At 49.6% G+C, this 22,822-nt stretch overlaps 1 protein-coding gene across 11 annotated transcripts in view; it reads left to right on the plus strand.

The window, feature by feature from the left end:
- Positions 1-22,822, plus strand: part of LOC119977574 (zinc finger protein DZIP1-like) — a 374,976-nt gene that overhangs the window by 283,506 nt on the left and 68,648 nt on the right. For 10 of the 11 annotated variants that reach the window (XR_005463223.1, XM_038818673.1, XM_038818669.1 and 7 more), the window contains one exon: positions 21,226-21,349. The exons of the other annotated variant lie outside the window; for it this stretch is intronic. Coding sequence is in view for 9 of the 10 variants with exons in the window: in XM_038818673.1 (XP_038674601.1) it covers positions 21,226-21,349 (124 nt within the window). In the remaining variant the exon portion in view is untranslated. The remainder of the gene's footprint in view (positions 1-21,225; positions 21,350-22,822) is intronic. 11 annotated transcript variants of the gene reach the window in all.

Consider the following 22,822-nt stretch of genomic DNA (forward strand, 5'->3'; position numbering starts at 1 on the left):
ATTCACTGTAAGTTTATAGTCGCCGCACAAGCGAACTGTGGCATCTGGCTTCATTGTAGGTACAATTGGTGCTGCCCAGTCAGCGAAACAGACGGGCCTGATGATACCCAAAGTCTCCAAATGGTGAGCTCCCCTTCTACCTTCTCGAGCAAGGCGTAAAGGCACCGGGCGCGCACGGAAATAGTGCGGCATGGCTCCTGGTTCGACTTGGATACGGGCTATAGCCCCTTTTATTTTCCCCAAACCGGGCTGGAATACATCTGGGTATCGTCGTAGCACCTTAGTCTACCCTCCAGAAACTGTTTGGAGGATGTGCTGCCACTGCAACCGCAAATGGCGCAACCAGTCCCGACCCAACAGGCTGGGCCCATGGCCGCGCACCACGATAAGTGGGAAACGTCCCTCCTGGCGTCTATAAACAACAGGGGTCATCGTAGTTCCTGCAATGTCCAATGGTTCCCCCGTGTAAGTGGCCAATCTGGCCTGTGTGTCAGTTAATGTAAGGGTCTGTATACCCTGCTTGATGCGGTCGAATGTCCTCTGGGTGAACACGGAAACCGCTGCGCCAGTGTCCAACTCCATCTCAAGCGGGTGACCATTGACCCGTACTGTCACTTTAATGGGGGCCACATGGGGAGCTGCCACACAATGCAGCTACAGGCAGTCGTCCTCCCGTCTCCACGTCCTCGGGAGTAGTCGCCGCAGGTTCATCCAAATGAAAGGTTCGGCCCCTGGGCTGGCCCCAGTTTCGGTCAGAACGACGGCGCCTCTGGCGCCCCCAGGACCGGCGTCCGCGACAGGGTCGGCGCCTACAAGTCTGACACGGACATGGCTCCTCATCCATTGGTTCTGGAGAAGGCTCCCTTCGGGGAGGAATGTCCGACGGCCACTGGCGTCGATCCGGACGTCGCCTCGCCCAAGGTACCGTAGGGGTGCGGGGGGATGCTTTTGGACGGAAGGGGTTGCGCCCCAAGGCATGCACCTCCATTCCCTGTAGCTCCTGTACTCCCCGTTCTGCGCTCTCTCGGGACAATACTATTTGAATGGCCTGCTGAAAAGTCAATGTTGGCTCGGCTAACAACTTTCTCTGGGTGGCCACATTGTTAATACCGCAAACCAAACGGTCGCGTAACATTTCTGATAAGGTCTCACCATAGTCACAGTACTCCGCAATCATGCGTAGCCTGGATAGAAATTCGGCAAGGGATTCTCCTGGGGTCCTCTCAGCGGTATTAAACCGGTAATGTTGGACTATCGTGGATGGGGTTGGGTTAAAATGTTGCCCCACTAAGTTCACAAGTTTATCAAACGTTTTGGTGTCCGGCGCAGCTGGGTACGTAAGGCTCCTAATCACCCCAAACATATGCGGGCCGTAGGCGGTGAGCAATATGACCACCTGGCGCTCGTTTTCGGTGATATTGTTTGCCAGGAAGTAGTAACGCACCCGCTGTGCGTACTGGTTCCAGCTTTCCTGCGCAGCATCAAAAACATCCATACAGAGGCATGGTGTAATAGAAAACAACTTCCAACCTGTATCCAACAAAAATCCAGGAAGGTGGCTTCAGCAGTGTAGACAGCTAGTCACTTTAACTCTCGTCGCCAATTTGTGAGGACCACGAAGAATCCAGCACGAGTCTTCAGGATACAAAGAAATAACATTTATTTACAATAGCATGCATACATATATATATATATATATATATATATATATATACAACAGCAGCAACTTCCCTTGCAGTTCACTTCTCTCTCTCTCTCTCTGCTAGTTCCAAACTGGCCAGCTCTATTTATGCAGGGAGTCTGCTAATGATTTCTCCGCCCCCCTCATTGGGGAAGCTCATACTCCCACAGGATTGTGGGATTGTCATTAGTCCCCAGCCAGTGGTAGGCAGGCAGGTTATAACAGTAAGTGAATTAATTATACTATTAGCACAGAGCAGGTCTAGTATTAAACAAAATGCAAACTGTTAAGAAGAGACTACATGTGTTGTTTTAGATCATGGATGGACACCTGAGACTTGTTGGTTTCAATTTGTGCATCAAGTGTGACCTTCAGGACACTTCATTGTCTTTGGGGCCATGTGTGCAATAAGTGGGTCCAGCTGCTTAAGCTCAAGCTCAAGGTTCCTGAACTTGAGGAGTAGCTAAAGTCCTGAATGTATCAGGAAGTATGAATGTTTCTTGGATCTTATGTTCCAGGAGAAAGCCACATGCAGTAATAATGACGTTTGAGAGGTGGATGGAAGGAGCAGGAAGTAAAAGAATCTTTGGGTCATGTGACATTCACAAAAAAGTGCTCAACAATGACGACACCTTGAAAGTGTACAGTTCAGACCATGACAAGAGGTTACACTCTGGAGAAAATAGAATAGCACAACTACATTTCTGGGATGAAACTTGGTGACAAGCTTGGTTTGACATGCTGGTGTTGTTCTCCGTGGAACAAAGGAGATTGAAGGGGAAATTGAATGCAGATATGCAAGATAATGACAGATTTGGATAAGGTAGGCAGGGAAAGTCTGTTCCCATTGGCTGATGGCACAAGGACTAAGGGAACACAGATTCAAGATTTTGAGCGAGAGAGTAAAGAGAAATATGAGGAATATGTTTATGCAGCAAGTGGTGTTGACCTGGATCTTGCTGTCCGTGAATGTGGGAACCTGAAGCGATGAATGATTTTAAAAGGAAATCGGATGGACAGTTGAAATACATGAACCTCAGGACTACAAGGATACAGAGGAAATTGCTTCACGGAGGGCTGGCATAGACTCCATGGACCGAATATACCAGATATTATTCTGCCTTCCTGCAAAGATATTTGTGGTGATTACTGATCATTTGCAAATGAAATAGTTATATTAACTACAAAAAAGAACAATCATACTTTATTATTTTGAATCAAACTAAAGGATTTTAAAAATAATATTTTGGGTACTCAAACCATTTTCTACTGAGTCTTTTAATGATTTTGAATTATGTCACTCTTTTACACCTTGCTGTTGGTAAATATTTTTCCAGTAACATATTACTTGCGAGAAATTTGAGATCATTGAATAAACAGCTTGGGTGAACATTTGGCCATATGGCCTTATCCTGGCCAAAATATGTTGCTCTGGAATTATTTTTAAACATGTAACCAAACCTAGTTCCCTAACTCAACAGGAATTTTTATGTTGTATAATATTGGTAAATCCGTCAGTTGTTGCATTTTTGTATGCACGGCCTGGTCATCTACATTCAGAACTATTAACGCTGGAAATGTTGTACGTAGTTTTCTTCCCATTAGCAATTGTGTTGGAGTGAAGCCTGATGATAAAGGTGTAACCCTGTAAGTCAACTGTGCTAGTGCAAAGTCCTTCTTAGCATCACATGCTTTCTTAAATAACTGCTTCACAATTTCAATCTCTTTTTCAGCTTTACCATTTGTTTCATAGAATTATAGAATTTACAGTGCAGAAGGAGGCCACTCGGCCCATCAAGTCCGCACCGGCCCCTGGAAAGAGCACCCACCCAAGCCCACACCCCCATCCCATCCCCGCAACCCAGCAACCCCACCCAACCCCTTTGGACACTAAGGGCAATTTAGCATGACCAATCCTCCTAACCTGCACATCTTTGGACTGTGTGAGGAAAACAGAGCACCCGGAGGAAACCCACAGGCATGGGGAAAACTTGCAGACTCCGCATAGACAGTGACCCAAACTGGGAATCTAATCTGGGACCCTAGAGCTGTGCTAACCACTGTGCTACTGTGCTGCCCACTTGTGGATACAGTGGACTGGAATTCACATGTGTGAAGTTGTATGCATCTGCAAATTGTAACCATTCCATACTACTAAAGCATGGTCCATTATACGTGACAACAGTTATCGGTATGCCATGTCTAGCGAACACTGATTTAGTTGCTCTCACGACTGAGTGTGCCGTCGAGTCAGATAGCGTAATGACTTCTGGAAAATTGGAATAATAGTCAATGATGATTTAAGTAATCATGTCCTTTGAAGTAAAATAAATCCATGGCAACTTTTGCCCATGGTTGCGTGATAAGTTCACTTTCCACCAAGGATTGTTTACATTGTGCCGGTTGATGCATTTGACATCCATGACATTTCTGAATGTAAGTGTCCACATCTATATTTATCCCAAGCCAGTATACCGATTGTCATGCCCTGCGTCTACTCTTCTCGATTCCCTGATGTCCTTCATATATTTGGTCTAAAATGTTCTGTCTAAGGCAGGAAGGAATTTGGTTCGATCCCCTTTTAGCAGAAATCCGTTGGTGACAGAGAGGTTGTCCTTTATGTTGCGATAGCTGATACATTTGCCTTTAGGCCGTCATTCACATAGGTATTGAATCACTTGCTGAAGTGTAGCGCCTTAGTCAGTTTCATCCTTGATCAACTGTAATTTGGAATCTGTTACACGTAGCATATCAGCAATAAAGTTTGCTTGTGCTTCAACACTAAGCACAACGTCATAGAGTCATAGATGTTTACAGCATGGAATCAGGACCTTTGGCCCAGCTTGTCCATGCCGCCCAGTTTCTATAACTAAGCTAGTCCCGCATGCCCGCATTTGGTCCATATCCCTCTACATCTACCCTGCCCATGTAACTGTCAAACTACTTTTTAAAAGACAAGATTGTACCCGCCTCTACCACTGCCTCTGGCAGCCTATTCCAGATACTCACCACCTTCTGTGGGAAGAAATTTACCCTCTGGTCTCTTTTGTATCTCTCTCCTCTCACCTTAAACCTATGCCCTCTAGTTTTAGACTCCCCAGAGCCAACTACTGGAGGGAGAAAAAGGTAGAGAAAGTGAGCACCTTCTTCCACCAACCCCCACACCTTCCCTGAACTTGCTCACTCACCAAATTCTTATCTTCTCATTCAGTTCAAGCCACATTAAAAATTTTTAAAGGGGAGGTAAGGGTTGAATTTTTACTGTATTAAAGTAAGGAACACTAGCATTACGAAATATTTACCTCCTTTGAATCAGACATCAGAACAACATTTGAAGATCAAGTTTAACACGAACTGGACTTGGAGTAAAGCCAACAGTGTATCAAAACTCCTGTCCCAAACAATTTCTCCCCCTTCTACCTCGGTATCAATCTGATTTTGATTTTGTTCCTATTGCTGACTAAAGCCTTCTGAATGACTCGAGCTTGACTTGGGTGTAAGATTAATAAAAGATTATTAGAAGCAAATTCGAAGAAATCCTGTGCTGAGGAATCATGTCTCTCCAACTGCTAGTAACAAGATTTAACCTGCCCAAAATTGTTTTGCAACCAATTTGACTGGGAAATTTGGTTAACCAGACTGGGCTGCTTCTCAATTCAAAATCCCGAAGTGAAAGGATAGTGTGGTAACCCACTCTGTCAGCAACATACGCATAAAAAAAGGTAAAGTGTATTGCGGTTTCTTTTAGCCAAATTTTCAATACTTTAGATTGACTTCTCTCTGTTGTGCTAATGAAATACACTGTGAACCATACACATTCAGCTTTTTGCCGACGTCAACTGCTGTTTCATCAGTGTACACAGTGGCTCTGGATAGTGCATCCGCAAGGATTAACTCTTTGCCTGGTGTGTAAACTAATTCAAAATCATACCGACACAGCTTCATCAGCATATGCTGGAGGCGTGGCGACATGTCATTAAGATCTTTCTTAATGATGTTCATCAGCAGACCATGTCAGTCTCTACAATAAAATGTGGTAATCCAAACAGGTAATAGTGAAATTTACTGATGCCTATTACCAGGCTTAAATATTCTTTTTCGATTTGAGCATATCTCTGCTCCGTCTGGGTCACAGAGCGAAATGCAGATGCAACTAGTTTCCATGAATTATCATCTGCTCTTTGCAATAATACCGCTCCAATGCCATTTTGGCTGACAACAGTCGAATTTTGGTTTCTCTTATTGAGTCAATGATAGAACCGGTGTGGTCATCAAAGATGACTTATGCAGCGGAATTCTCCGACCTCCCTCCGAGACGCCATTCTCTGATGCGTGGTAAAATGAGTGCCGGACGCTCGGAGAATCGGCGAAAATGGTCGCAGCAGCGATTCTCCACTGAAGCAGGAATTCTCCGGGTCGGATGGGCCGAAGTCCAGTCGGCGTGACCGGATGTCACGCCGGCGGCGTTCTAACATGGTATAATGCAGCGTCAGACAGTCGTGCTGGCTGACGCTGCGCGAGGAGGTGGGTGACGGTGTGGAGCGGGCCCGAGGGGGTTGGTTGACGGCGTTGGGGGTGGGCAGCCCGGGAGGGGGAGCAGCACGGCCGTGTCTGCGCGCGGTGTAGGGGAGGCTGGTGGGGGTTGGGGGGCACACATCCGTGGGAGTTGGGGGAGGGGTCCCACACATGTGGGGGTGGGGGGAGGTGGCACACATCCGGGGGTGTTGGGGAGGGGGCCCACACATCCGGGGATGGGGTGGGAAGGAGTGGTGGGGCCGACAAAGGCTGCGGGCGGCCATGGCCCGCCATGGCAGGGCGGATCCAACGGCCAGACCCCATGGCGACGGACATGCGGCTGTCCACCCAACCCGTTCGCTTCGCTGCGCAGGCAGCCCTGCCGTCCTGACATGTTCCAGACACCCCACCCTCCCATCAAACTGCCGGCATCCACCAGCGGGTATGTCTAGGGCGGCACACACTGGAGCCTCCCAGTACGGGCACTGCCATTAGATGCTGGCCTTGGCAGAGGGGATGGCCAACGGGTCTCAGGGCACCAAGGTGGCAGGGGTGGGGCGCGTGCTGGCAACCGGGCCGGCCATGTAGTCCAAGGCACCTGGTTGTGGGGGTGTGTATACCAATGCTGAAACTGTGTCTACTCCCACCCCCTACAGATAGTACAATGTTTAGCCATCATCCAGCGTTGTTGGCCACCGTGACGGGGGCTGCTGCCCTGCATGAGGACCAGTGGGAGCTGGAGCACGGGCGTGACAGGGAGGTGGGGGAGCCTACTGTAGAGCAGCGGGCTGAAGTGGGGTGCATGCAGGCCGCCCAGGCCGCAGGGCCACACGCCCAAGAGGTGCAGGAGGAGCACCACGCCGTGCGGGAGCCATAGCAGGAGGCTGGCGAGCAGGAGGAGCAGGTGTGCCCCGGCCACGGAGGCGTCCAATGCAACAACATGTGTACCGGCCCCGCATGTCCTTCGAGGACCTCCCGGACACGGCGTGCAGGAGGAGACTTCAGATGAGCCAGGAGACCGTCGCCAACATATGCCACCTGATGGCACACCTGGCACCACGTGGGACTGGAGGACATGCCCTCCCGGTGGTCGTCAAGGTGACGGTCGCCCTCAACTTCTTCGAGATGGGGTCGTTCCAGTCACCGAGTGGGGACCTGACCGGTATCTCCTAGCCATCGGTGCACAGGTGCATCCAGGCGGTCACCGGCACGCTGTACGACATCGCGGACCGGTACATGTGGACCGCGCCAACCAGGATGCCCGCGCAGTGGGTTTCACTGCTGTTGCCCGGATACCCATGGTGCAGGGGGCGAACGATGGAGTGCACATCGCCATGCGGCCCACGTCGGAGGAAAGGGTCATGTGCCTGAACAGGAAGGGTACATATTCAATGAACATGCAGGTGGTCTGTAAGCACAGGATGATGGTCCTGCATGTCTGCACCAAGTACCCTGGCAGTGTGTATGACTCCTTTATACTCTCCCAATCGTTCATCCCTGCCATGTTTGAGGGACCCCCCCCCCCCCCGCACCTGCAGGACTGGTTGCTGGGCGACAGGGGTTATCCGTTGCGGTCGTGGCTGATGACAGACCGACGCGGAGCGCCGCTACAATGATGCCCATGCAGCGACCAGGAGTGGGGTCGAGAGGTGCTTTGGGCTGCTGAAGATGTGCTTCAGGTGCCTGGACTGCTCTGGGGGGGCCCTACAGTACCCATCGGAGAGGGTCGGCTGCATCAAAGAACAAAGACAAATTACAGCACAGGAACAGGCTCTTCAGCCCTCCAAGCCTGCGCCGATCCAGATACTCTATCTAAAACTGTCAAAAGAACAAAGAAAAAAAACAAACAAAGAAAAGCATCTGCTGCAGCCTGCATAACATAGCCCAGCAGAGGGGCGATGTGCTGGAGGAGGAGGACGGTCAGGATGAGGGGAACTCTTCTCCAGATGAGGGGGATGGCGAGGGGGAAGCAGATGCAAGGGACATGAGGGATGGACGGCAACAGGAGCCTGCCCAGCGCCGCTGGCTGGGCCACGTTTCGGCGACCGTGGTGGGGGTCGGTAGTGATGGGCATGGGTACAGACAGCAGAGTTCAGCACCTCCCCCACCACCGACCACCCTCACCTCTCTCACCACCGACCACCCTCATCCCCCCCACCACCGACCACCCTCACCTCCCCCACCACCGACCACCCTCACCTCCCACACCACCGACCACCCTCACCTCCCACACCACCACATCACCCGCATGCATACCACCCCTCCATGACACATTCACCTGCGGCACGCGGGATGGGAGCAAACAGTTGATGGTGTAAGCGGGTCTGGTACAAGGCATGGAGGATGATGACAGCCCGCCGTGCGATGGACTCCGAGCCATACATTGTTCAACAATGTCTGACCGTCCATCTGGGTGGACCCTGCACGTGGCCCAGACACTACCTGGCCTATGGCTGGGGGCGGGTTGGCGTGGGAGAACCGTGGGGGGGGGGGGGGGGGGGCTGCACGTCACACACACCAGAGCACAACTTCTATTGCAACGCCCCTCCCACACGGTAGCATTGTGGATAGCGCAATTGCTTCACAGCTCCAAGGTCCCAGGTTCGATTCCCGGCTTGGGTCACTGTCTGTGCGGAGTCTGCACATCCTCCCCGTGTGTGCATGGGTTTCCTCCGGGTGCTCCGGTTTCCTCCCACAGTCCAAAGATGTGCAGGTTGGGTGGATTGACCATGATAAATTGCCCTTAATGTCCAAAATTGCCCTTAGTGTTGGGTGGGGTTACTGGGTTATGGGGATAGGGTGGAGGTGTTGACCTCGGGTAGGGTGCTCTTTCCAAGAGCCAGTGCAGACTCGATGGGCCGAGTGGCCTCCTTCTGCATTGTAAGTTCTATGAAAACACACTGGCACACAGTTCCCGCCCGCATCGGACAGAGTACAGAGGCGGCTCACATAGGTGTGGAATGTGTTTAATAACAGACGTCTTGTACATGTGCCCTAGCCCATCTAACTATTGTGTGCCCTGCACCAGAGCCAACTTCCTCATCAGTGTCTACCTTTCTGGACTTATGGGCCGTATGCCTACGTCTTGGTGTTCCCCCAGACGGTACAGCAGAACTGGAGATGGACTCCTGTGATTCCTGCCCTGTGACTAGGGTCCCCTTTGGCGGCCGTTTCCTGGGGCGGCCCGGCCTGGATGTGCCAGGCTGCACCTTGCGTGATTGGGATGGCGTGGTGCCATCCTGTGCGCACTAGATGCACCAGGGATGGTAGGGGGGGGGGGAGTCAGAGGTGGCACGGCGTTCCGGCAACCCCCTGGAGGGGGGGCCGGAATGGACCCCAGGACCACCTCCTCCCTCGGGGTGCCCGGTAGCCCCCAAGACGCTCCATGGGATGGGGTGCGAGCGGATCCAGCACCCGGGGCACCACCATCACCTGGCACTGCCAATCCTGGAGGTCCGCGCTGGTATCGACCAGGGTCTGCACGTTTGGTATCCCTGTCTGGCTCTGTACAACGCCGTCCATCACCCGGGAAATGGCGCTGATGCTCTCAGCGATGGCCTGCTGGGACTGGGCCATGGACTGCTGAGACCGCGCCAGGTTGTTGAGCAAATCTGCGATGTTCAGCTGGCCCTGGCTCATGGCTGCCTGTGAGACGGCAGCCCTGTCCTGGGCCGCGGAGGACGCGTGCACAGATAGCCCCGGGCCCTGCAAACTCAGTCCCATGCCCGACACCGTCGCCACCATTGTCTCCATCGCGGACGCCACCCGTGCGGTGTTGGCCTGTGTGGCACTCATGACCGGCACCATTTCCTGCTCCTGGACGCGGATGCGCTCCTGCACTTGCGTCTGGGTCCCTGACTGCACCGGGTCTATGGGTGGGCGGGGGAACTCCAGGAATCCGGGACCCGTCTGAGCGGCAGGTGTTTGCCGGGGCTGGGCTGCCCACCGACTGTCCGGCCCCTCGGCTGCTCCTATCTCCACCTGCTGTACCGGAGCAGCTGTGTGGTGCGCACCAGTTAGTGTCCCTGAAGCCTCATCACTAAAATGGCCAACCAAGGTGAGAGCATCTGCGGTGGCGGAGGATGCAGGGGACAGCTGTGACGCAACCTCCGTGTCTTCACCGGACCTGCGGTCGGAGGGACCCTGGGGTGCCAGATCCCGTATGTTCGTCCCCTCCGTGGTGGTGTCGTGTTGTGTTCTTTCATGTCTGTCTGTCCCCTGTGTGCTGATGTCCTGGGTCGTCGTGCCAACACTGGACTGGGCCGGAGGGCTGTTGTTGGAGCTGCCCTCCCCATCGCTGCTACAGTCCCTGCGGGCTGGCTATCCAGCCGCTGGCCGGGGGCGGTGTAAGCCTGATGCACCCGGTTGATCTGTGTCGGCTGGCCATCCAGGCGCTGGATGCGGGCGGTGTCTGCCAGGTGCTCTGGGTCGGTCACCGCGTGGCCCTGCGGCACACAATACACCATCATGGTTCGGCAGATGGACGGGGGTGTGGGTCGCGGTATGGGGTGAGGGGTAGTGCTGAGGGGAGTGGGCTGACGGGAGAGTGCTGCGGGCTGAGTTGTGAGGGAAAAGGGGCCAGACAAGAGGGGATCTCATTTGATGGCGCGCCCCCCATCTTGGCATGGGCAATCTCCCGGTCCTCGGGTGCATGAGCTATGTCCAGTGTTCTCTGCTCGTGCACGGTGAGGGGCCGCAAGTCAGGTTCACCCCCTCCGGTTCGGGCACACTCTCACTGGTTACGGGCGCTCTTCTTCTGGAAGGGGGGGAGGGAGGGGGAATGACGCCATCGTTAGGTGGTCCGATGCATGCAGTTGGATCTATGTTGGCATGGGTACACAGGGCACACAGCCAATGCGGTTTGCATGGGTGACTGCAGCCAGGTGGATACTATCCCCCTGGGGAAGAGGTGGGTGTTACACATGTGGGGGGTAGGTGCCGGGTACTCACCTTGGCTGCCCTCAGTAGGTCATTGAGCTATTTGTGGCAATGCGCGCCAGTCCTGTGTGTCAACGTGATGGCACTGACGGCCACGCCCACCTCCCTCCACAGATGCCGGGCCATGTTGGGAGGGACCCTCTGGCCGGGTCCAGGGTACAGATGCCCTCTCCTCTCCTTGAGGGCGTCCAGGAGCATCTCCAGGTCATGGTACTTGAACCGGGCGCTGCTCGGCATGGCGCCATGTTGCTCCATCGGCGGCCTGTGCACTCATGTCACCTAATGTGCGACGCGGCGTGGCGCAGTGTTTCCGACGATGCTCCGAGGCCACACCACCGCGCTTCCCGCCGTGCCCCTGCTGGCCCCCTTGTACGGCGCAGAATGGGGTCCCGGAACGGGCGCCGACCGTGGAGCGAAACACTCCCATTTTGGCGCTGGCGCCGATACTCTGCCGTCGGAGCGGAGAATCGCACCCCTGATCTTTCCATTCTGCTTCATGCTGGGGAATCCATATAAATTCTAAATTTTTTTTGATGAAGTTTCTTAATGCAGTCGTTCTGCTTGATAGATTTGGAATGAATTTTCCTATTAAGTTGACAATGCCTTGAATTCTTAGTATTGCTTTCTTGTCCTTTGGTGTTTGAATCTGACCAACAGCTTGAATTTTGGATTGATCAGGCTGTTGTTTGTCAAAGTGCACATGTGCGAACTGGTCCTGCACATGCGCAGAACGTTCAATATCCGAATCGCATTGTATTCTCAAACCCACCTGCGCAAAATGGCCGCCTTCTACAGCTCGATGTTTTCCTAGCTGCGCCACAGATTCAGTGGCTCCGACCACGTTGCCAGAGTTTGCGCCTTTCTCTCTGGCTCTGAACTCGGCATACACGTTAGTGGCTTGCTCACTTGCTTTACAGATGTATAGCTTCCTCTAATGTTAAATTTGGTCGTCTTAATAAAAATTCTCACATCTGCTGATCAAGAATTCCAAACACAATCTGGTCTCGCAGTACTGAATCTGTAACTGAGGAAAAATTGCAGGATTGCACTCGGAGCCTTAAATCAGTGACAAATGAGTCAAATGATTCTCCTTTGAGCTGCAACCTTTTAAAAAAATATATATATCTCATTGACCTGTTTTTTGCAATGAGTATCAAATTTTTTCAATACCCGGTCATACTACTTTTTGTCTTCACTGTCCGTGAATTCAGAAGAATTAAACAGTTCAAACGTTTGCGGACCTGCCAAATTTAGGAGGAGGGCTTTTTGCTAATTATCTGGAGCTGAGTCAAGCGCAGAGGCAGATAGAAAAACCTCAAGTTGTTGCTTGAAGTTTCTCCAATTCAAGCTAAGTTTACTGGACATTTTGAAGTGATCTGGTTTCTTCACAGCTTCCATGTTGCTCTCAGCGCTTTCTTGCAGATTCTGAGATGTGTAATGGTGCGGTGAGTTTTCTTTATTCTTTTCTTACTGCTTACTCTTTTGGAACACATGTCCTGATACCATATGGTGATCCTTGTGAGGTTTTTTTTTAAATGTTTTTTATTCAGTTTTCATGTTTTATATTGAACAAATTACAAATTGTTAGAGTGAGAAAAAAAAAGAACACGGTAAAATTAACATATATATTTACAGGTAAGCATCTTCGTAATAATAACTGTGGCCGCCCCCCTTTAGCCGGCATACATATTTTACATTCCCCCAATATGGCCGAGGCACATGTTTATAGGCATTTATTTACAGTTTGGTTTTGGGCCTTAGCTAGCCATCAAACCCCCATAACGGACCCGTAGCCCCCCCCCCCCCCCCCCACCCCGCAACCTTCCCCCGATTCCCATCCATTTTCCCCCTGATTATTGGCCACCCGACTATTCTTCCTCTTGTTCGTTGGCCACAAACAGGTCCCGGAACAATTGCATGAATGGCTCCCACGTTCTGTGGAAGCCGTCGTCCGACCCTCGGATGGCGAATTTGATTTTCTCCATTTGGAGAGATTCCGAGAGGTCGGACAGCCAGTCTGCAGCTCTGGGCGGTGCTGCTGACCGCCAGCCAAACAGGATTCTACGGCGGGCGATCAGGGAGGCAAAGGCAAGGGCTTCCGCCCTCCTCCCCAGGAATAGATCTGGCTGGTCTGAAACCCCGAAGACCGCCACTATCGGGCATGGCTCCACCCTCACCCCCACCACTTTGGACATAGCCTCGAAGAAGGCTGTCCAGTACTCCACAAGTCTGGGGCAAGGCCAGACCATGTGGGCGTGGTTGGCCGGGCCTCTTTGGCACTGTTCACATCTGTCCTCCACCTCCGGGAAGAACCTGTTCATACGGTTTCTTGTTAAGTGGGCTCTATCTACCACTTTTAGTTGCGTCAGGCTGAGCCTTGCGCACGTGGAGGTGGAGTTGACCCTATGTAGTGCTTCGCTCCAGAGTCCCCACCCTATCTCCATCCCCAGGTCGTCCTCCCATTTCATTCTTGTTGCGTCCAGTACGGTGTTGTCCCTTTCTACCAGTCGGTCATACAAGTCGCTACAGTTCCCTTTTTCTAGGAAACTTGCGTCCAGTAGGTCTTCCAGTAGTGTCTGTCGTGGCGGTTGTGGGTACGTCCTTGTCTCCTTTCGTAGGAAGTTTTTGAGCTGGAGGTACCGCAGCTCGTTCCCCCCAGCTAGCTGAAATTTCTCTGTCAGTTCGTCCAGTGTTGCGATCCTGTCGTCCGTGTATAGGTCCCTGACTATCAGTGTCCCCCCGTCCTGCCTCCACCTTTTGAAGGTGGCGTCAGTCAGTGCTGGTGTGAACCTATGGTTGTTGCAAATGGAAGCCTTGTCCGACATTTTGGTCAGGCCAAATTGCTGCCGCAGTTGGTTCCAGGATTGGAGGGTGGCTGTCACCACTGGGCTGCTGGAGTGTTTTTTGGGTGGGGATGGGAGTGCTGCCGTGGCGAGGGTCCGGAGGGAGGTCCCCATGCAGGAGGCCTCCTCCGCACGCACCCACTCGGCTTCTGGCTCCTGGATCCATCCCCTTACTCGCTTGGCTGTTGCCGCCCAGTGGTAGAATTGTAGATTCGGGAGAGCTAGCCCCCCCCTGGATTTTGTTTTTTGTAGAACCTTCTTTGGGATCCTAGCATTTTTACCCCCCCATACGAACGGCATGATAAGTTTGTCCAGCACTTTGAAGAAGGCCTTGTGGATGTAGATCGGAATGGATCTAAACAGGAAGAGGAACCTGGGCAGTACGTTCATTTTGATCGTCTGGACTCTCCCCGCGAGGGAGAGTGGGAGTGTGTTCCATCTTTGCAGGTCCTTTTTTACTTCCTCCGTCATGCTGGTGAGGTTCCATTTGTGGATCCCTTTCCAGTCATGGGCTATTTGGATCCCCAGGTAGCGGAATTTATGTCGGGCTTGTTTGAACGGCAGCCCCTTTAATCCCCCCCCCCCCCCCCCCCCCCCCCCCCCTTGCTGGTGTACTGGGAAGATCTCGCTTTTGCTCATGTTGAGTTTGTAGCCCGAGAAGGCTCCAAACTCTTTCAGGAGAGCGATGATTCCGTCCATGCTGCTTTGTGGGTCCGAGATGTAGAGGAGCAGATCATCTGCATAGAGTGAGACACTGTGCTCTCTGCTTCCCCTTCGGATCCCCCTCCAATTTCTTGCTGCCCTGAGCGCGATTGCTAGCGGTTCGATTGCTAGTGCGAACAGCAGCGGGGACAGTGGGCATCCTTGTCTGGTGCCCCTGTGCAGCTGGGAGTATTGGGAGTTGGTATTGTTGGTCCGTACACTCGCCATGGGAGCGTTGTATAGGAGCTTTACCCAAGCGGTGAACCCTGTTCCAAGCCCGAACCGCTCCAGTACCTCTATGAGGTATTTCCATTCGACTCTGTCGAAGGCCTTTTCTGCGTCCAGGGAGACGATCACCTCGTGTGTTCTCTCCCCGGAGGGGGTCATTATCACGTTCAGCAGGCGCCTGATGTTCAAGGTGAGCTGTCTACCTTTGACGAAGCCCGTCTGGTCCTCTGTGACCACCTCAGATACACAGTCTTCTAGCCTTTTGGCTAGGATTTTGGCCAGTATTTTGGCATCTGCGTTCAGCAGAGATATGGGTCTGTATGACCCACATTCCGTTGGGTCTTTGTCTTTCTTAGGTATCAGCGAGATTGAGACCTGTGCTAACGTGGGTGGCAGTGTGCCCCTAGCTAGCGAGTCTGTGAACATCTCCCGCAGGTGCGGGGCCAGCGCTGTCGCAGATTTTTTGTAGAAGTCCGCCGGGAATCCGTCCGGTCCCGGCGCCTTCCCCGTCTGCATGGAGCTAATGCTGTCCATGATCTCTCCCAGTGTTAGTGGTGCTTCCAGGTCCCCTTTCCTGCCCTCTCCCACGACTGGTATGTCCAGTCCATCAAGGAACCGGTTCATCCCAGCCTTCCCCGTTGGGGGCTCTGAGGTGTACAGCTCTTGGTAGAAGGCCTTGAAGGTTTTGTTAATCCTCTCTGGTTCTGTTTCCAACGTGCCTCTGGTACCCCTGATTTGCACAATTTCTCTGGTGGCTGCCTGCTTTCTCAGCTGGTGTGCCAACAGGCGGCTGGCTTTGTCTCCGTGTTCGTACAGGGTCCCGCGTGTCTGGCGGAGTTGGTGCACTGCTTTCCTGGTGGAGAGCAGGTCAAAGTTCCTTCGTAGTTCTTTTCTCTCCGCCAGGAGCTCTACGGTCGGGGCCTCGGAGTATTTACGGTCTACCTCCAGTATGGAGTCGACCAGCTTCTGCCTAGCCACCCTTTCCTCCCTATCTCTTCGCGCTTTAAAGGCAATGATTTCCCCTCTTAGTACGGCCTTAAGCGCTTCCCAGAACGTGGAGGATGATACCTCCCCGTTTTGATCCTTGTGAGGTTGACTTCAGGATGGAAAGCATAGTGTTAACAAAGACACTTGAAGCTCTTTTCATGAACTAAACTAACTTTATTTACACTAATTGTTTTAGAGTTCGACACTTATTCCTATGGTAACCTAATAGATTATTAAGCTGCACTCGCAAACACTATCTCTATATTCTAACTCTAACTATATTTTATCTTATCTAGCTCTACAATGTGCTTTACTCCAGACTCCTCTACCTCTACTCCACTCTCTCCCAGAAGTGTCAGTGCCTTTTATAGTACTATCCCTTAGCTCCTTCTAGTAGCTAGTTTTAACATAACGTTAACTCTTCACATGCTGTACATTTGTGTAATGTCACAATTCTGTTCTTCATTGCAGACTCCCGCTGTTTGTGTTGCTTATGCTGAAATAGATTTAGCCTTTTTAACCATTAGATTTTACTAGTGTCTTCACTTTGCTTGTGTCATTGCGAATACCCATCAGTTCACATTCTCCCCTTTGATCATTAAGCAGTAGCGAATTGGATCATAATTATACCTGCCTACTTTTCAAGTTATCATTCAAGTCCAACACGTGTCACAATTTCGCAGTCCTATTTTAACATTCATTCTCTAATCTGTTCCAAACCCCAAATTAAATCCTCAAATTTTCCTTCTATTCCCTTGAATCTATCATGCACGGTAGCACAGTGGTTATCACTATTGATTCACTGCGCCAGAGTCCCAGGTTCGATTCCTGGCTTGGGTCACTGTCTGTGCGGAGTCTACACGTTCTCCCCGTGTCTGTGTGGGTTTCCTCCGGGTGCTCCGGTTTCCTCCCATAAGTCCCAAAAGATGCACTGTAATTTGGACATTCTGTATTCTCCCTCTGTGTACCCGAACAGGCGCCGGAATGTGGCGACTAGGGGCTTTTCACAGTAACTTAATTGCAGTGTTAATGTAAGCCTACTTGTGACAATAAAGATTATTATTATTATAAAACATTCCCTGATATTAGTTACCCAAGTCTTCAATCAACTCAATAAATTTCATTGTATTTTGTTTTGCTCCCTCTCTCCAATCATTGAGTCAGTTTCGCCAGAAAGTATGTCTCAATGTGCCTCACATAGCAGATTAAGATGTAAAGTTAAAGTTGAGATGGAAAAAAGCTGGTTAGCAAACAAGGAAGCAAAATGTTGGAATAAATGGATCTTGTTCTGATTGGCTGGCAGTGACTAGTGCGGTACCGCAGGGTTCTGTGCTAGGACCCCAAACCGTTATCATTATATATTAATGATTTGGACAAGGGAACTAAATGCATTATCTCCAAATTTGCAGATGATACAAAGTTAGATGGGAGGGTGAGCTGTGAGGAGGATGCAAAGATGCTTCATCAGGTACAGCAGACAGTAAAGAAGGTAAATGGTATGTTGACCTTCATAGCCAGAGGATTTGAGTATAGGAAGAGATGCTTTACTGCAATTGTATAGAGTGTTGGTGAGGCCACACCTGGAATATTGTGTGTAGTTTTGGTGTCCTTATTTGAGGAAGGATGTTCTTGCTGTGGAGGGAGTGCATTAGTGAAGGTTCACCAGGCTGATTGCTGGAATAGCGGAACTGTCATACGAGGAGAAACTAAATCGGTTTGGAGTATCTTCATTGAAGTTTAGAAGAGTGAGGGGATCTCATAGAAACTTACAAAATTCTAACAAAATTAGACAGGGTAGATTCAGAAAAAATGTTCCTGATGGTGGGGGAGTCCAGAACTAGAGGTTATAGTTGGAGGATAAGAGGTAAACCTTTTAGGACTGAGGGGAGGAGAAATATCTTCACCCAGAGAGTTGTCAATCTGTGGAATTCGCTACCGCAGAAAGTAGTTGAGGCCAAAACGATGTATAATTTCAAGAAGGAATTAGGTATAGCTCTTGGGGCTAAAGGGATCAAGGTATATCGGGAGAATGCGGGAGCAGAGTATTGAACTGGGTTTTTTTTAAACAAATATTTTATTAAGGCATTTATGGTTTTATAACAACAAAAGATACACATACAAATGTAAACATTGTTCAGTGCGTAACATACTCCTCCATCTTCCACTGTTCCCGCCTAAGCTGGACAAAAATATCCTAATTCCCCCCTTACTCCCTCCAGGTTAGTAAGATCCGGCTCCAGACTACCAAGGAGGCAAAGGCCAAAACGTCAGCCCTCTTGCCCCCTGGACTCCGGGGTCTTGCAACACTCCAAAAATCGCCACCTCTGGACTTGGTGCCACCTTCGTTTTTAGCATGACATCCGTAAATCTCTGCCTGCATCCCCTAAGCTTCGGACATTCCCAAAACAGGTGGACATGATTTACGGGCCCTTCTGCACACCTGACACACCTGTCCTCCACCCCAAAGAACCTACACAACTGGGCCACTGTCATGTGTGCCCTGTGAACTACCTTGAATTGTATCAGGCTGAACCTGGCACATGATGAGGATGTGTTGACTCTGCTCAGGGTATCCTCCCACAGACTCACCTCTAACTCCTTTCCCAATTCAACTTCCCATTTACGCTTTAGCTCACCTATCTGGGTTTTCTCCCACTCCATGAGTTCTTTATAGATTTCCGATACCTTCCCCTCCTCCACCCCCATTCTAGAGACTACTTTGTCCCGTATCCCCTGCGACGGTAGAAGTGGAAAGATCGAAAACTGACTTCACACAAAATCCCTCATCTGCAGATACCGAAACCCATTTCCTCCCTGCAATTCAAACTCAACTTCTAGATCCTCCAAACAGGGAAAGCTCCCATCAATAAACAGATCCCCCAACCTCTCAATACCTGCTCTCTGCCACCTCCGAAACCCCCATCCTTCCTCCCCGGTACAAACCGGTGATTACCACAAATCGGAGCCCACACCGACGCTCCATCCACTCCCATATACTTCCGCCACTGCCCCCAAACTCTCAGGGCTGCCACTACCACTGGGCTTGTGGAGTACCGGGCCAGCGAGAATGGCAGAGGAGACATTACCAATGCCCCCAAACTTGTGCCCTTACATGAGGCTGCCTCTACCTGCTCCCACACCGACCCCTCCCCCACTATCCACTTCCTAATCATGGCTATATTTGCCGCCCAGTAGTCGTTCCTAAAGTTCGGCAGTGCCAGCCCCCCCAACCCCCCTCGGCTCCGCACCAACAGTACTTTCTTTACCCGCGGAGTTTTACCCACCCATACAAACCCAATTTTCCTGTTATGGCATTAGATAATCATGTTTGACCCATTCTTCAGTGCATTTCACCATGCGTTTTCACATGTCTGTTATTCTACGCGTTCGTGAGAGATACGTATTGAACCACAACAGCATCTCAACATCATGTCATCCTTTCTGGACATCTCGTGATCTTACCACAAGACCAGTTTAAGCACATATTAATGTGTGTGTGTGTGTGTGGTTTTCCGTGGCAGAGTCTTTGTTTAACCTGCATGGTCCCAATACCTTGGAAAAATTCTAGTCTCTTTAAAAAAACTCATAGACAAGGGCACAAACATCCAAGAGAAACCCCCTAAATTATTAATTTAACCTACACTTGAGCTTCATTAAAACTCACATTGAAACCAGAATAAACCCATAATTAATCCCAATTTGTTATTATGAAATCTTCCTTTAGTCTAGCTTATTCTCAATCACTTTTCCTTCATACAATTTACACAATTACACACGTCATTGGTGATCTTCCTATCTTAAGCCTACCATTGAAAAAACTATATTGTCGAATACAATATTTGTTCTTCCATATGATTCCTGACTTATATATATTTTGTCTCCAAATTCCCAATAGTCATAGCTCAAATTGTTTTTGTCTTCTATTAGCATACACAAGCTATTTACCCTTAAAGTTAAAATAATGCAGTACAGTTAAAAAGTAACTAAAAGAAACTTTATGCCACCGTAATGATTTGTAGTGGAAACTCTTCCATTATCTCATTGTTCTTGACCATTCTTTTTTAGTTCATGAATAGCGTGATCTGCAGAAATTCTCTATTTTATTCCTCTTCTAAGGTTTTCACTTCTATTCCACATCACCAGATAGCTCCTAAAGATTGGAAAATCCTATTATCTGTTGCAACTTCATTGGCTCTCTCTAGATTCAACACTATCACCCGACCTGCAGGTCATAGAACATAGAACATATAGTGCAGAAGGAGGCCATTCAGCCCATCAAGTCATAACCGACCCACTTCAGCCCTCACTTCCACCCTATCCCCGTAACCCAATAACCCCTCCTAACCTTTTTGGACACTAAGGGCAATTTAGCATGGCCAATCCACCTAACCTGCACGTCTTTGGACTGTGGGAGGAAACCGGAGCACCTGGAGGAAACCCACGCAGACACGGGGAGAATATGCAGACTCCGCACAGACAGTGACCCAGCGGGGAATCAAACCTGGGACCCTGGCGCTGTGAAGCCACAGTGCTATCCACTTGTGCTTCCGTCACCTTACGTAAGAATACATAATAGTCGTTATCCTTTCACAGAAATGAATTAATTCCAAATCAGTATTTAAGTACATAGAATTAAAACAACAGATTTCACATGTTCATATGCGCATTACCGTAGATAACATTTACTCATTATAGGTAACACAAAAACAGAACAGAGTTTGTTTTTATAAAATTATCTCCGAGTCAAAGAGTTGTGATTCACTGAGGGGTCATATTTCTTCTCAGGAGTACGATACACAGGGGTCTGTGTTCACTCACTGTCTAAGGCATAGTAACCACCATTCTCCAATCAGCTCCTATGCTCACTCCTTGTCTGCATATCCTGTTCTTCACTGCAGACCCCCACTGTTTGTGTTGGTTATGCTGATAGAGAGTAAGCTTTTTCAACCATCTGTCTTGGTTTGTGTCTTCACTTTGCTGGTGTCTTTGCGAATACCCGTCAGCCTACAACCTGGGTCCCTGGTGCTGTGAGGCCGCAATGCTAACCACTGTGTCACCATGCCGCCAGATTGTGATTTATCAATACAATAATAAAAATCACAACCTGGAAGGTACAAGTCTCTTGATCTATTTGGAACAATCCCAGTTCACCAGTGATCCAAATAAAAATGTCCTGTCTTGGAGTTACAGGTGAGTCCGAATCCACACATATAATTTGCAAAAGGTACCATAGTATATCAGTTGTGAATCAGTGCTGATTGGGTTCCTCCAGGGAACTGAGTAACATTGCTTCTTTTATACCAGTGAATTCTTATGTTACTATATTGACAGATAAATTCATAAAAAGTACAATCGAAAAATCAGAAAACAACCTGAGCAAAATTTCACAGCCTTCCTGTTCCAAGATCTGTAAAAAGAAAGTCTCCTCTCCAAAGCTATCATCAACAACATTGAGGTATTCTTCAAAATCTTTTTGTATCAGATGTTATTACAGTATTATAATGTACTTTTCAATCAACTCACAGAAAGAATTAGGAAATTTCTTCCATTACAAGGGGAGGAAATTAGCAAGGAACATGGATAGAACAATGGATAGACAGCTCTGCCCACACCATAAAGGGACTGTAAAATACTGCCCATTATATGGACTGGAAATTTTGGCTGAAATGTTACTGGAAATGCCACTGTCCCACGGTTGTCACACGACTTCCAATAATTAAGTAGGAAGGTACTTAAGTGGAAAATTAGGAGGGCTAGAAGGAGGTCATGAAAAGTCCTTGGCAAGTAGGATTAAGATGAATCCCAAAGCTTTTTACTCATATGTAAAAAGCAAGAGGGTGGCCATGGAAAGGATTGACCCACGTAAGGACAGTGGTGGGAATCTATGTGTTGAACCAGAGGAAATGGGCGCGGAACTAAATGAGTACCTTGCATCAGTGTTCACCAAAGAAAAGGACATTGTGGAAGATGATTCTTGGGTAGGGTGTGTGGATATGTTGACATTGAAAAGGAGGAGGTATTGGGTGTTTTAAAAGACATTAAGGTGGTTAAGTCTCCTGGGCCGGATGAGATTTACCCCAAAATACTGAGGGAAGCAAGGGAGGAAATTGCTGGGGCCTTGACTGGCATATTTGTATCCTCATTGGCTACAGGTGAGATCCCAGAGGACTGGAAAATAACTAATGTATTACTGCTGTTTAAGAAAGGTAGCAGGGATAAACTTGGAAATCATAGGCCAGCGAGGCTCACGTCAGTAGTTGGTAAATTATTGGGAGAGAATTCTCAGGTACAGGATTTATACCCATTTGGAAACAAATGGACTCATTAAAGAACAAAAGAACGAAGAAAAGTACAGCACAGGAACAGGCCCTTCGGCCCTCCAAGCCCGTGCCGACCATGCTGCCCGCCTAAACTAAAATCTTCTACACTTCCTGGGTCCATATCCCTCTATTCCCATCCCATCATTATAGACCTGTGAGTTTGACATCAGTGGTAGGCAAACTGTTGGAGAAGATACTGAGGGATAGGATCTATTCACATCTGGAAGAAAATAGACTTATCAGTGATAGGCAGCATGGTTTTGTGCAGGGAAGGTCATGTCTTACAAACCTAATAGAATTCTTTGAGGAAGTGACAAAGTTAATTGATGAGGGAAGGGCTGTAGATGTCATATACATGGACATTAGTAAAGCATTTGATAAGGTTTCCCATGGCAGGTTGATGGAAAAAGTGAAGTCGTATGGGGTTCAGGGTGTACTAGCTAGATGGATAAAGAATTGGCTGGGCAACAGGAGACACAAACGTGGACCAAGCATAATGGTCTATCAAGCCATCGGAGGCCCCTGGGTGGTCGGGCTATGGGCAGGATGGTGCCCTCGCATTCCTGCTGCCACCTTGGCACTGCCAGCCTGGCACCTTGGCCCTGCCA

The sequence above is a fragment of the Scyliorhinus canicula genome, chromosome 14 (assembly GCF_902713615.1).
Source record: "Scyliorhinus canicula chromosome 14, sScyCan1.1, whole genome shotgun sequence".
In the NCBI taxonomy this organism is placed as follows: domain Eukaryota; kingdom Metazoa; phylum Chordata; class Chondrichthyes; order Carcharhiniformes; family Scyliorhinidae; genus Scyliorhinus; species Scyliorhinus canicula.